This window comes from Chiloscyllium punctatum, chromosome 20 (genome assembly GCF_047496795.1).
Source record: "Chiloscyllium punctatum isolate Juve2018m chromosome 20, sChiPun1.3, whole genome shotgun sequence".
Taxonomy (NCBI): Eukaryota; Metazoa; Chordata; class Chondrichthyes; order Orectolobiformes; family Hemiscylliidae; genus Chiloscyllium; species Chiloscyllium punctatum.
In genome coordinates, this window is record NC_092758.1 from 49,187,808 (window position 1) to 49,203,804 (window position 15,997).

A 15,997-nucleotide genomic window follows, 5' to 3' on the forward strand; every position below is an offset into this window, starting at 1 on the left:
TAAGAAAGGGAACGTTTCTTGGTCAGCCATGTAATGGCAAGAAAATTGGACTCAATCATTAGTATTTATAGCTTTAGACTATAGTACTCATGTGAAAGTATATTTGCCCTAGCAACTTTTACATGAGAGGCAAGTTGTCTAGTGTGGGTTGAATTGGTGCCAACAGCACAGGGTTTAATCTCCATTCCGGTCAGTGACACTTCAAATTTTGATTCCTAGCTGTCCTCCTACTGAACACCATGGGGATGAAAAGTGAAGATGATAACTTCTTGACAATCCCAAGTTTTGTGCATTTAAGTTCATGCAATTAGATCCTCTCATCTTTGGATGGGTTCTTGATAACAATTGTGTGCTTTTACACAATTGCATTTAGTAATTTAAACAAATGGAAAATTAGATGGCAGCATGCATTTAGGATGGTTAATAACCGAACAAACCTAATGATCCATGTGAATGTTTGCCATCATCACACATGTAATGGTCACTGTAAAGTAGTTGATAAACATCATGTTGTCTGGTTTTTGGGGCAGCAAACTTCATACTTGAGTATAAAAAGTAATAAAAGAGGAAGCAATAGAATAAAAATCCCATTAGTTGTAACAATTGTGATCAAAGTACTCATCTAGAGTAACCCTCAAATCAACTGCTCTTCCCAGTAATGCACAGCTCTTCATTTTAGTTATTTAAATCTTTGTCTCCACTTCCTTTGAATTCACCATCCTCCTATCCTTCCGAAGCTTCTCATTATTTGAATTTACATATTCAAAGTAGTAGTCACAGCCTAAACCTTGGTACATATGATGAGTTTGCTACTCTCACGTGGCTGGATATTACGACCATAGCTCAGGGTGCAGTGATGCTAGGATGGCAATACAATGTCAATGATAACAGACCCCCAAATTATAGATACGGTTGTGGAACCAGACTACCATTCATCAGTTTGGAATTACTAACTAGCACATTATGGAGTTTGTTAAATACCAAATATTAATCTTGTATTGCAATGCTTACCCACCCCATTTCTGATAATGAGATGCTTAAATGATCTGTACTTGTTGGGAAGTCCAAACTTAATTCAGGAGAATTAAGAAAGTAGTAGAATAGTCACTCTGATTCTTCCTGCTTCATCTATCAATGGCGCTACTACAATTCCCTTCCTACTCCTGGTGAGGACATTAAATACTGTCCAACCATGTCCATCACATCAATTTCATGTACATCTGCCTCAACTTCATGTCATCTGTTATAGAGTCATAGAGATGTACAGCATGGAAACAGACTCTTCGGTCCAACCCATCCATGCCAACCAGTCATTCCAACCCAATCCACTTGAACTCTGCCAGCACCTGGCCCATATCCCTCCAAACCCTTCCTATTCATATACCCATCCAAATGCCTTTTAAATGTTGCAACTGCACCAGCCTCCACCACTTCCTCTGGCAGCTCATTCCATACACGTACCACCCTCTGCATGAAAAAGTTGCACCTTATGTCCCTTTCATATGTTTCTCCTCTCACCCTAAACCTATGCCCTCCAGTTCTGCACTCCCCCAACCCAGGGAAAAGACTTTGCCTATTTATCCTCTCCATGTCCCTCATAATTTTATTAAACTCCATAAGGTCACCCCTCAGCCTCCGATGCTCCAGGGAAAACAGCCCCAGCCTGTTCAGCCTCTCCCTATAGCTCAAATCCTCTAACCCTGGCAACATCCTTGTAAATCTTTTCTGAACCCTTTCAAGCTTCACAACATCTTTCTGATAGGAAGGAGACCAGAATTGCTCGCATTATTCCAACAGTGACCTAACCAATGTCCTGTACAGCCGCAACATGACCTCCCAACTCCTGTACTCAATACTCTGACCAATAAAGGAAAGCATACCAAATGCCTTCTTCACTATCCTATCTACCTGCGACTTCACTTTCAAGGAGCTATGAACCTGCACTCCAAGGTCTCTTTGTTCAGCAACACTCCTGAGGACCTTACCATTAAGTGTATAAGTCCTACTAAGATTTGCTTTCCCAAAATGCAGCGTCTCGCATTTATCTGAATTAAACTCCATCTGCCACTTCTCAGCCCATTGGCAATTTGTTAAAACTCTGATTCACAATTTTATCACTCAAACGTCAACGACTGTAAAGGTACCTATCTGTTTTATTGACATGCTTGTCATATATGATGAGATTTCTCATCTATAAATATCATGAAGCAACGTAAGTATTAATAAGAGTGAATCATTTTCCCAGAATGTTGGAGCAGGTTTGGGAGCAAAGTGTGGTCAATGTCCCAGGAGCTTACATCAGGTCAGGATTCTGCATTCTCTGGGGAGGTAAACAGATACTCTTCGGATTGAAGGTAAGTAATTCAGACATTAAGAACTTTAAGAAAACAATTATATACAGATTTTGCTTTAAATCTTCAATCTATCAACTCTGAACCTATTTCCTGACTAATCAGCTACTCAACAATGCCACCAAGATGAGGACACAGTGCAAAGAGATTCTTCATTGAAACACAAAATGTGGAAGGCTTTCATCACAAAGAGCTCCGGTCTTGGTCGTTGAGAGGGTACTGCTCAAAATATTTCTCTCAGAGATTGCCTCACAGCAACTGTCAAACATTTGGGAGGAATCTCATTTATGTCCGCAGTCAAATAGTCCCCATAGGGCAGAAGGAATGGGCACTGAGATCCAGCTTGAGTGAAGCAAGAATTTCAACACTGGGACTACAGAAAAACAATTTGGAGCACCATGCAGTGTCTCAAAAGGATTAGACACTAAAGAGATTGCTGATATCTGCTCCTTCCCAGCAGAGCACATGAAAACACTGGGCGTAGCTGACAAGGCTCCTGTCACAGCAGGGCAAACGTTCCTAAGGTCCTATCTGCCTTTCTCTGATGATGTGTTCTCTTCTGCTGCAACAAGTTAAAACACAGAGAGTGAAGTGTTTGTAATGGCTTCTGTGAGAAAGAAGAACGCCTTTCCGAAAAGTGGGTTTGAAGCGTAGATGCAAGTCAACAATGGCCTGAGGCTGTGTGAAAATGTAATCTGGTCCCATTCAGCCTGCTGCACTATTCAGTACAATCATGGTTGATCTGTGTTTTAAATTTCACATTCCCATCAACACATAACCTTTCGCACTTCGTGAAGTGCCTGCAGAGGGAGGAATCAGTGGAGCTATGTGATGGGTTTTTCCCAGACAGGTTGGTTAGAAGAATGCAGAGGAAATGGGGCTTGGCACCTCCAAGTGTTAAACTCTCAGCTTTCTCAACTTCTTGGCACATAGTCTTCCACATTCTTGCTACTTACTTCCTCAGCCACTTATATCTACAATTATTTGATAGGGATGTAGTCCTCTGCCTACTGCCCTTTGGAGCACTCAACTCACTGTAGCCTCTCCAATATGGCAGAACCTCAGAATGGTGAGTGACCAGGTGTCTGGCTTCCAGGTTTCTTCTCCATCCCTGTGTTTGCTATAGCCTGAAAAGTCCCAGCTGAGCTTTTCTGATCCACATCACAATCCTCCTAGTTTGGATGCTTCCTTGATAGAATTGTCCTGCTCACCACTGCTTCCCAATTGGTTGGGGAGTCTCAGACAGGATGACATTTATTTTGAACTGATAACGAGCACCGTTGGGTATGTTCCAGACCTCTGAAAACTGATCCACTGTACTGACAGGGTTAAGGTGAGAAGATTCAGCTCATAGTTAATAAACACAAATTTCTTGAAATGTACATTGGAAATTTACTATATTGGCTTGTTTTTCCACAATTTTCATTGGAATAGGATTTTGCATTACCTGACCACCCAACCTGCATACTGAAACTTCTTTGCAACTTTCAAAACATTTTGAAGTACATTTCTCCTTGCTTGCTGCTGGCAGGAAATATCACAGAATTTTGTTGGCACAGTCAATGACTTCTTTTAAAAGTCTATTAATGTTAATGAATGGGAAATTATAAACTGCATAATTCAATTTCCCGTTAAGTGCAAGTGAGGTTATGGACAGGGCACACAAGCAGAAAATTTACTCTAGACTTTCTTCACAGTGTAAACTATTTCTTCAGTATCCCATGAAAAAAAACTTTTTTCATTTTGGTATGAAATTGTATGGCTTTGTGAATAGCAAAATAGAAACAAAAATTTACAAAACATTTAAGATTGAGACCTCAATGTGGATTATGGTCTCACATGTAATTTACAAGCAAGGCGTTTAGTAATTCTTGTGCAAGGTATCAACATTTGATCAGAATCAGATTTTTGACATGACACAACGAGGATAAAAATATCTAATTAATCTATAGCTTGTACAAGACTTAGAATGTATGGTTCAGAAAGTGATACTGTAATAAGCCTTTATAAATCTTTGGAAAAAAAACTCAGTTAGACCATTCTGTACAATATTGTACTCTGCAGACCAAGTAAGACAATAATTTGGAGACAGGATACAAAATAAGGCTGTACTTAATGAATACAACAAGCTTATGGGTGCTAACCTGGCTGGATTCCTGGCAAGAATTGCAACATATCTCCATTCAGGGAAATATAACAATTAAGTGTCAGTCCCTTTCTGAGATCAAGGTCCATGGGGTAATAAATCCCATTAACTACACTACCTCTCCTCCCACGCCCCTCCCAAAAGAGAGCTGCTGAACTTTCAGAAGGCCAGCAGCTATCCATTATTCAGCAGTGTCACCATGGGTATGGTTGATGCTGGTACAACTCCCACTGGAGACAGGGGATCATCAATGGACAGAGGCTACAGTTGAGTGACAGCAAGATGGAGATTCTGGCATGGTACCCCAAGACAGGGACCCACAGCAAGGGAAGGAAGTCATTCTCAGTGTGCCCATTTTTCATGATGTCAAACCTACCAATCAGATGCTGAATGGTTTTGAAGATGGAATTTCCTTCAAAGTCTACAAGCAACCTACAGAGGGTTCACTCTTCAAACAACTGGCAAGGTGAACGTGAGTGGTGGTGGGATAAAATTCTTAAGTGGGTATTAATTCTATATTGTTTAATTAGACCCTACATTGCAATGATTGATTGATCAATTAACATTGCATGTTCCTTTGGCTGTTCATGATACATGGAGTTCATGATGCTATACTCAACCAGCATGATTTCAAAATACAAAACAAGTGCCTATTTTTAGACTTTAGAATGCAATTGTGAAGCACATGTCGAATGATCCAAATGCACAACTATCTATACCAACAAACAATTTAATATAATCAGTTCAGCTTGTACATAGCTCATTTATTCTTGTGACAAGCAATTAATAGACGTTTGCAGAGACGTATTCTCTGAAAACAAAAATGAATATATTCAAGTTTGCACATTTTTGTATTAACCAGGAGTTTGGGAGTTCCCTGTGGTTTTGTTTATGGCAATGGTTGAGCCAATCAGAGCCAACTTAGCAAACTATCAGGAGCCCTTTTCTCCTATAGTGCAAATTGTTGGGATTATTTGAAATTTGGCCTTCTTTCATTTGTCAAAATTGATCCAAAAAACTTTGAGAGTAAAATAGCAAGTAACACAAAAATATATATTAAGAGCTTCTGTAACTATGTATAAAGAGAGAGATAGACCAACGTGAACATAGCCCTGATATTGGAGTAGACTAATGGCATTCCAAAAATATTAAATAAACCAAGAGGTTGACACTAGAGAAACTCATTGGGTTAAGGACTAATTAGCCCCTGGACCTGATCAGTTGCATCCCAGGATATTAAAAAAGTAGCAGGCCCAGAGCTAGCAAACACACTAGTAGTAATTTTGTCCAGGTTTCTTTTTTGAAGGAAGAGGTTTTGAACCAGAAGTGCTGAACTTTCTCTTTCAAGCTAATGAACATCTCAAGGCCTTGGGTGTTTTGTTTTTAAAAACAATGGAAGCAGCATGAATGTGTGGAGTCAAGCTCTCACTGAACCAGCTTTCAGTTGCTGGGGTTTTGAAGTTGGTTGTGGAAGCTGTAATATTGCTGAAGCCAAAGTTGGTGATGCTGGTGGTGGTGATGGGGTGTGTTGAGATGGGTGTGAGCAGATAGGTGGAAACAGAGGCCAGAGAGATCGAGAACAAGATGGAGGAAGGTTGGGGGGGGGGGGGGAGCGAGTGAGCAAGTGAGGGAGAGAGAGAGAACGAGAGAGCGAGAGAGAGCTTTGAAACATACCCATTTTCTAACCCTTACTCTTATTATCTCTTATTCAGCTTTTCTTCTGTCCTGGCCTGGTGTCCATCATCTCTCTGTTTGCCTACTCCTTTCACATCTCTCTCTGGGTTCTGTTGCCACCCATTTACTCACTTCTCCCCTTTTCCTCAACCCTCCTACTTTGACTTCAGCATAAATAGCAGTTTTTCCTAACTATTATTGGTTCTGATGAAGAATCACTGGATTTGAAATGTTAATTCTCCTTTCTTTCCACAGATGCTGCCAGACTGGCTAAGTTTCTTTGCCGATTTCTGTTTTTGTTAAATTAGTTCAGATAGTTTATTTCTGCTTTTTCCAACCGCAAAAAAATCATTCTTCTGCGTTATGCTCATATTGGAAAAAAGTCATGTTGAGCCTGGATTCTACAGCAGAAACGTAACATGTGATACAATTGAAAAGAATCATCAATAGTAATTTGGTTATATTTTGTCAATGTTTAATGCTAAAAATAATAAATAATTAAAATCAAAAGAAGGGCAATGGAACCCATTATGGATCCCTAATTTTAATTAACCTAATATATTCACAATACAGACATGAACATAAGAAGAAAGTAAAATATTTACAGGACAAGTATGTCAATTATCTTTCCAATATATGGCTCTTTCCTGTGGGTTTTATGTGTTAGCTCTTATTATTGATTGCAATTGCTTTCTGAGTCCTAGTTCTAATCCAACATCTTTTTTCTGTGCTTGTAATGTTAAAAGTGTGTGAATGGTCGACAAGTAATTGTTCTTTAATTTTACACAGAGGGTCCTTTCCTTCCCTAAGTCTTTGTCCAAGACAATTTTCTATGTGGTTCCAAAGTTCATGGGAAATGAGTACAGAGCCCTTCAGAACAGAATAAGTGTTCTGAAGATTTTTTTTCATAATGCCCATAAAGCTACTATCCAGTATCACAAGCAGTTGTGAGAAAGCTGCCACAGTGCAATTCCCACATTTACCAATTAAATGCAGGGAGATTAGTAGCTTTATTTCATTATTTTTACACACAACCAGCATTTCCCTCATTGCAAAAGTTTCAAATGTCACAACAGCAAATGAGATACTCAGTAAAACCTTTTCAGTGGATAGCTTTCAATTGCTTTCAATTTTAGTTGATGTTAAAAATCATTTGAATGTTACATCAATACTGTGAACAAAGTCATGCATCACGTGTGATTCTTCCTGAAGGATAAATGGAAGGCAAAGGTATTGTTCTTCTATCATTATTACTCATTACCCTCTATGAAACTAAAGGATTAAGTTATTGTTCATTCAAAAGAAAAAAAAAATTGTATATGAAATGAGCTGCTAGATGATATGATGAAGGCTGGTACAATTGCAACATTTAAGAGGCATCTGGATGGGTATATGAATTGGAAGGGTTTGGAGGGACATGGGCCAGGTGCTGACAGGTGGGACAAGTTTGGGTTGGGATATCTGGTCGGCATGGGCGGGTTGGACAGAAGGGTCTGTTTCCATGCTGTACATTTCTATGACTGTAAGTGCCTAATAAGGTTATTAAGTCTTTTTTTCTAGGTTGCAGTAATTTATTTAGTGTAATGCATGTCAGTTTGGAAATCAGTACAAGTAATTACTGAATTTTATGTGCAAATTCCATTTGTTGTAATTTATGTTTCTGTAATGTTTTAGTCAGCTTAAAACTCGAAGCAGGCCTTGTCCACAATACTGACCAAGTCAGTGGTTTCCACTAATTGTTCCCATATGAAGAGCTTGCTAGAAACTCAAAACAAACAATTTTTTTGTGTGTTCCAGATCACTACTAGGTATATTAGAAAAGTTTTAAAAACAACATTTTGAAAAGGACTTCTAAATTCCTGCTGAAATGCACTGGTTTTACGTTCAGCAGTATACAAATAAGTTTCAGCAGAAATCAAAAAAAGAAAATATTCTGAACTGGTGTTACTTTGGACATAATTTAAACCTGAATCACCAATGATGACTAAGTGGAAACTCTGGTTCAGTATGTCATGAAACCTTCATGCCAGCAATATAAAAGCATAAATGCAGCAATTTGTTTGGGTGAGTGGAAGGGAGCAGGTCAAGTTCACTTTAGCCTTTCATAGTACAACATGCTCTTGCCAATGTGCATGCAGACATTCCAAGATTCTGTTCTGGGATTCATTAGTAGTCAGTTGCCCTCTCCAAGATGTCAGATGTTGGAGTGCATCCACACATTACAATTTCCTTCATGTTATTGTTACTTAAGAGGTTTGCTTTGGTAATGTATGAATACGTTTCTATTTACATAATTGCCCAATATCCTCTATGGTGGCAGGTGACAACAAAATGCTGTTATGTCTCACACTACATGTCAATATGCCTTTAAAAGATTTGCTTATCATTTTATTATTGCATGTAACCTGAGGTGTCAGACTCCATCTGAACTCAGACACTTGAAGCATGACAAACATGGAAATATGCTACGCTTGGTAACCGAGTAATTTAAAATCAGCTGAGAAATGGGTGTACCTGTCAATGTACTATTGTATCTATTAATGAAATAATAAACATTTGTTGAATCTTCAAATACCATGTTATCCATTTTTAGTTCTTAAATAATAAGTGATAACATAAGTATGGCCTCATTAGTTACAATAACCTACTGAAGCCAAACACACACCACAAAATAACTTAAACCTTTCCTTCATTCCAAAGACCATATTATTTCTTCTACATCAATTAAAAAATAATTATATTGTGAACTTCCAGTATATTTTATGTGGCAGTCTTGATCTTTGCCTGTTTTGAACAGTCAGTGTTGCTCTGTGAATCATCTGGCAGTTACTCTGAACAAAACTCCATTTTACCACATTGTGCGCTTATCGATCCAGACATTTAACTGGTAACTAGCCAAACTCACTCACAACTACTGTTTCACAAAATTTGATATCTGGCATTATATTATGTCAATTTTAGGTGTAAAGAACACGTACCATTGCAGTAATAAATCAATCAATTTTCAAATGTTTTCTCTCCCCAGACATTGTTTTTTAATGTCAGTAGGAAAGGCTTCATGTTAAACAGGATAGAGACAGGAAACACAGCTTTGCTAAGAGCTATGAAGGACATTAAAAACTCTTTAAAATAAATACTCTTATTAGCATGAATCTTAGATCATCTTTCACAGTTCAGAAGATGATTCAATAATCAAGCATAATTCAAGATATATGATCTAAAGCTTTAATGAAAAGATCAGTTTTTGACAAATTAAAAGAGGTTTGCTGCTGTGATTTCATTTCTATTTTATTTTATATTGCATAGTAAGTTGCAGATGGAGATAACTGTGAAACCTAAATTTCAAACATTTGGGAACCAGAATACAAAAGGAGAAACTGTGTAGGAACGTTATTTAAAAGTCACAATTGGTTAAGTTGCACAGCCTCTGAAATAGGCTCAGGACTCGCTAAGTATGATTACCCAGCTCCCATGATGCAGACAGCATAAAACTTCATGCTTCGTGTGTGAATTCAGCACTTACTGCACTGCTGAGTGACTCTATAACTCCGTAGGATGCCTAAAATCATCAGACATTAGCACAGGCTAAAACTTTCCACATGAATTAAAGAGGTGACAACTGCATTTGTACAAGTCGCACTGGCCTGCATTTGTACAAGTCGCACTGGCATGACACAACATGGGAGCGATGAACTTCAAGGTTCTTGCACTGAAGGACTTTCTGAAGCAAGTTAATCTTTAGGGAACCAGGAGACTGTTCAAACATGCAGGCAGAAAGGAGTAGGACCCAGATAGCTGCGATGAGAGAGCAGCAAGACATTGATGGTGCAGAAGCACTGTCGCTTTGTTACTATTCAGTGTCAGCAACTCATACTGACATTGCACGTTATTTCAAGGATAGTGTAGAGGCAGGAACTTCATGCGATTAGACACCAGACACAAGTGGCCCTCAGACAGATTGCAGAAAATGGTTCCAGAGGGAGGTATTGCAAAACAAATTCTGCTGCACAATACTGGGACGAGCAATTTGATGAAGTAGACTGGAGAAACACAATGACGTGCCAGTATATTGGTAGAACGGTCAGAAGACATGCTGAAAGTCAAGGAAAGTTGTGGAATCTGACAATGACTTTAAATTAGGGTTCACTCAGAAAAGCATCCTTTCCAGGAAGGAAAGTGTGGTGAGCTTTTTAGTACATTTCTGTACCCAACTACAATACAACCTAAAAGAAAATTAACATTGGCAAGCCTACATTCCATCCAATAATGTGATAGTATAGCTTTCATTGCATTAGTGCTCTTCAAATGTCCATGGGTCACACAATAGAATCAGTATACTTATCATCCAATTATTTATCATCTTTTGGTTTGCCATGTTGACAAAAATGCAGCTGGCACAAGTGACTGCAAGAATGAAGCCAGCAAGACCGCTACCAAGATACAGGCTTTGACCAGCTTTACTCATTGGCCATGGTCACACACCAGCTAGCTATTTAGAGAGTGCAATCCCATTTAGTTTTGATGCATTTCAAAGTTGAACTGAAAAGCGATGTGGGGGCAGTTAATTGCACTTGGAACCATCGGGAAGACGACCATTCTCATGAAGTAGCTTGCTCACTTGGCCTTCTGCTCTTTAGCAGGACAGAATGAATTAGATTCAAGCTTTCTTTGAACAGCTAGTCTCAGTGATCTTCCTAATGCTTTATTTGATTGTAAGATGTTGAAAATATCTCCACTTCAAGCACAGAAAGAGCAAGGACAACTCACAAACCCTTCCTTGCTGCAAACTTGGTAAGGGAAGAGTTTCTGAAATTTGGTCCCCTGCTGAGAGTCTGTTCCATCCTCCTCTTCTGTGTGCCCTCTTCTTATCGTCCTGCATCATGATGTATTCTCAGATTAATACTTGGCATCCTATGTCTGAGAGCAACAGGTTTGTGCAGCTGCCCCTTTTGTTTCTGTTTGCACATTCAACACCTGCGGCAGCATTCCTTGTAAAGTTTAGTAACTTTATACAACTCTAGAAAACATCAAAGACTTGTACAATTGTAGCAGAAGCCAGCAGAAATCAATCCACAACTAATCTGAAAGAGTTAACATACATTTAAATTTAACTATCTACTCAATGAAGGTGCAGTGCTCTGAAAGTTTGTACTTGCAAATAACCTGTTGGACTATAACCTTTGATTTTTAACTTTATTCTTTTAAATGTTGCGTGTGGTGGCGGTAATGTAGTTACAGTGCAGAAATGCCTGATTAAAAGATACCATTAGCTAGAGTGTTCATTCTGAAATGACAGTGTTGTTGTCATTTCAGAGTTACACTGACACAATAATTTGCTCTGTGTACCTCTGGTAAACATTCACTATATCTTAATAATGCCCTAATCAATATGGCATATGAGTGCATGTGACAATGTCAGCAGTTTGAACCTTTCAGGTGATTGGCAGCCCTCAGGAATTACTGAGACTTTGCACCAATGTTTTGGCTCAATAATGAATGTTACATGGAGGTTCAGGAATTCAGAGTATTCTTGTGTAAGTATTAACAAATTTTGGTGCTACTCCATTCACTAATCTTGTAGGTAACTGACAGTGTTACAATGATGATCTGAATTGCTACAAATGACAAGGCATGGGTCTGTGTAACGCTGGGATTTACTAAGTCAAGGAGGAAGGACTGGAGTTTCTTTCCATCAAATCGAGCGGTTTTATAGTATTCAATTAGTCAATAAACAGAAGTAAACTTACTGATGCTCGGCCAAGCATATTTTATCACAATGTATCATCCAAAAACAGGATATCAAATATATTAATGATAAAAGAAAAAGTTTTGACATCTAAATAATTTTCTGTTAACACTCCATCCATTTTCCTACTCACAGGAATGGTGGAAAATAGCATTATAAGCATTTTTTGTGGTCATCTGACCATCACTATTCTGTTACATGTAAAGCTATTTCTGTGACTTGCTCCAGTTTATTCCATTTCAATCCATTAAAGTATTAGCACTGGCCAAAAGCCATGGAAATTAATTGAAATATAGAAAAATATACAATTATAACCGAAGGCGAGGATTAAAATCCAGACCTTTCTCAGAGGGTCAGTGTGGCCTTGATGGGCCAAATGGCCTGCTTCCAGCCTGTAGGGATTCTCTGATTCTATGTTTTATAAGTACAGAAATATTGTTCAATTCGATAAATTGCACTAAGCTACATAGATCTGCTTCATGCAATGAAATACATTAGAAATTATTTTGTAATTTCTCACCTTCAGAAAGTTGAAATGAATGTGAAAACTTTGCCCTTCTCCTTCAACTTGCCAAACCCAAATTTTACCAATGAGTTCAGTTGTGGACAGACTATACCGTTCCAGAGTGAAGGTACAATGCAGGTTTCTTTGACAGCCATTCCAAATGTGATAAAATGGAATTTCCTAAAAAAATTAAAAATAAAGCAGGTATTATTCGGTTAGCATGAGTAACAAACAAATGATAATTATGTAATGATCTAAAGTCAATCTGAGTTCACTTATCAAATCATGAAATAATATAGGATGGAAGAAGGCCAATTGGTTTTTTTTTCAAAGAGCTAAACTAATATTCTGTTTCTGCCTCATGTCTCTGCAACTTGTTTTCCCCTTAAAATATTTACCAAAAACCCATCATACAGCTTCTGCCAAATCTTGTTCCACTACCCTCTGAATACAAACAATGCACCCACTCGAAGGAAGATTGCTTCAGTGTCCCCAAAGCATTTCTGCATGGAGGAGGCTCTATCACAGAATACTCTCAAAAGCAATATTTTCAACCTATAAAGAACAAGCATTTTAACCAGAACTTACTCATTTATTCTATTATTTTAAGCTAAAGTTATTTTGCTTATTCTTCAAGGTATTCTTATGGAATTGAGAAATTCTACATATATTTATCATGTGTTTTAAAAATAGTAAAATTTTAAAGGCATTGTTTAATAGACAAGATTCAAGTGGCTGGCAACAATGTCATTTTAAGTGATTTGAATAATATTACATATAATAGATGAGGGTAATTGATCGTAAGGAAATAATAACTCTATTCAGACATCATAAATGCAGAAAGCTTATTTCTTTAACACTCACTTCTTTCTTTTTATGTTGTCACTTAGACGTCTGACTGACAAAAGGCTCAATTCATTTGATTAAGATCGTTTTAATCAAAAGTCAAATCTTCGATGAAATTGCTGTTAAATTACAGTGATTTTGCATTTTATTACAAGAAAATAATTTCCCCACGTAGTCTTAGAAATCAGTTCATTAAAAAGCTATTTATCATCATGCAATATGTAGTTGCAGGGAAGTTGCTTTCAAAGAATGCTTTTAACAAATTATACGTTGTGCTTCAGTGTGTTCCAGTAAAATGGCATAAAAATCCAAGTTTCAATCACACCCAAAACTGTCACACAAATGATGCTACACTTGTGCAGGAAGCTAATTTCTATCAACTTGTCATCTCCCCTCTAGATCCAGCAGTCAACTGTACCCAGGAGCCAACACAACGCACAACCCACAGTTTCAACAGCGACTCCCGTAGTGCCAGCACCTATACACCTCACTGTGGTATCCCCAACTGAAATTTTAATAGTGGGGCTGGGGACCAGATTGGATGGTCCACCTACCCTGTGTCCATTGAGTCCTTAAGTGTCCATGTGATCACCCCTCTCTTTCCACACTTTCTTGGTCTTCTGAACCAAGACCCCAATCCTTTTCCTTTCTCCTTTTCCTGTCTATCCTACACCATGCTGTGGAGGAGCTGGTGTTGGACTCGGGTGGACAAAATTAAAAATCACACAACACCAGGTTATAGTCCAACAGGTTTATTTGGAAGAAGTAGCTTTCAGAGTGCTGCTCCTTCATCAGCTGGTTGTGGAGTAAGACCATAAGACACTGAATTTATAGAATATATACAGAATGCTATAAATTCTATGTCTTATCGTCCTACTCCATAACTATCTAAAGTTGGAGTGGCACCCCAAAAGCTAGTTCTTCACATTAAACCTGTTGGGGGATAACCTGGTGTTGAGTGATTTTTAACTTTATCCTACACCATATATCTTCTACTCCTCCTCCCCTTCTTCTCACCAGACTCCATAATTCCCAACAACATCACAATCCATTCTTAGCACAATAGGTCATTCGTCTACTCGCCAAACCCTAAATCTACACATTCAACTTTGTTATCCTTCCTACACTTCCAAGTTCACACTCAACCACTACTTTTGTCTCTTCCTTTTCTCCTATTGCAACTGACTTTGTCCCCATGCCATCACCTTGGGATAATTACCTCTCTGGCCATTAGCACTACTTGATTTGAATAGTGCATTTACCTTAGCTTCATCACTTGCAAGTGTCATGGGAGATCAGCCCGCGAATTAAAATTTAAATTACTTGTTATTATTTTTATGAGAATGGAAGAAAGAGGACACAGGCCCAGGCTGTCATTCTATTAGATAGTGAATGACCTGTATTTTAACTCCATCTACTGTCACGATTGCTTACTCCATAATATTCTCACCTATTAAAAAGAATCAACCCTGTTACAAAAGGTTTAACAACATTGCTTCAACAATGGTTAGTGGAAGAGAGATCTGATTTTCACTAACTTCACAGTGAAAAAATGCTTCCTCATATCACCTATGGATAGCCCAACTCTAATCCAGAACTTTCTAACAAGCACCAAGACATCGCTTAACCAATGGAAAGAAGGACACTACCAGTGAGATCCTTTATGTACGTCCAGTCACTCTGCGCTACCACATGCTGCCCTCAAAGCAGCTGCAGGGGGAGGGGTGGGAATTTGAGACTGTCACACATCTCCCTCTGTGCCTATGCACAGAAGTCTAGAGAAAGATAGAGTGGTTTCTGTTGAGTTTCGTCCCCAGTAGCTCTGTGACGCAGGGTTTGGTGATCTGTCTGTTCCCTGGGATGCACACTGAGACAAACATAACTGTGCCTGGACGACCATCAACTTGGTGTAAGATACACTTTTGTCTGCCCAAAACTCATTGGTTTTCCAGAACAAGTAATTGACCCTAACTGAGTGCTGCAGACTGGCACATTTGCTGAAGCTTGAGGGGTGCACTGAAGCTTGAGGGAGCTCCCACCAAGATGCAATGGGGAATGACCATTGTCTGAGGTCTTCCCGCTGAAGGTAAATGGGGGTCTGTTCAGTCATCGAACCCTCCCAGTGTCTCAAGTATATGCAAATATTAGCATTGTGTGTGTCAGAGAGGTCTTTGGATTTTTGGATGGAGTCAAAGCGCAATGTTTGTTTTGTTGACTTGATATGCAACTGTACAGAACCAAACTGCATTTGTTACCATGTATATGCACATAAAGAGATTTTTTTATGAATAACGTATATATTTGAAATTATAAAAACTCTAATCTTCAAGTTATGTCTCCTTGCTCTGGACTCCACCAGCAGAGTAGTGAGTTTTTCTCCTTCTATGAATACCTTCTTCACTTTAATTATCTCAACTGAATCATCTGTCATCTTTCATCAATGAGAAGAGAAGCATTTGGTTGGGAGATGAAAGCAAACACCCCACACGATTTTCCTTCCAGGTTGGGGGCTGGATGGAGGGGCTTTCTGCCTTTGGACGTAGTATGAAGGTTACCCCATATGCAGGTAAATACCAGGGCAGGCTGATTCTATGCGACCTTGGTCCAGTCGAATAAAAGACTGTTAGATTAGATTTTTTTAGATTAGATTACTTACAGTGTGGAAACAGGCCCTTCAGCCCAACAAGTCCACACCGACCCGCCGAAGCGCACCCACCCAGACCCATTCC

The 15,997-nt window shown here is 38.8% G+C and overlaps 1 protein-coding gene across 4 annotated transcripts in view; it reads right to left on the reverse strand.

Annotated features, from left to right (window-relative positions):
* unc5a (unc-5 netrin receptor A) overlaps positions 1-15,997 on the reverse strand; it is a 586,231-nt gene that overhangs the window by 13,249 nt on the left and 556,985 nt on the right. For 3 of the 4 annotated variants that reach the window (XM_072590883.1, XM_072590882.1, XM_072590885.1), the window contains exon 14: positions 12,438-12,602. In XM_072590883.1, coding sequence (XP_072446984.1) covers positions 12,438-12,602 — 165 coding nt within the window. Of the gene's footprint in view, positions 1-457; positions 542-12,437; positions 12,603-15,997 lie in introns of those variants that run through there. The other variant, XM_072590884.1, reaches the window with a different exon arrangement.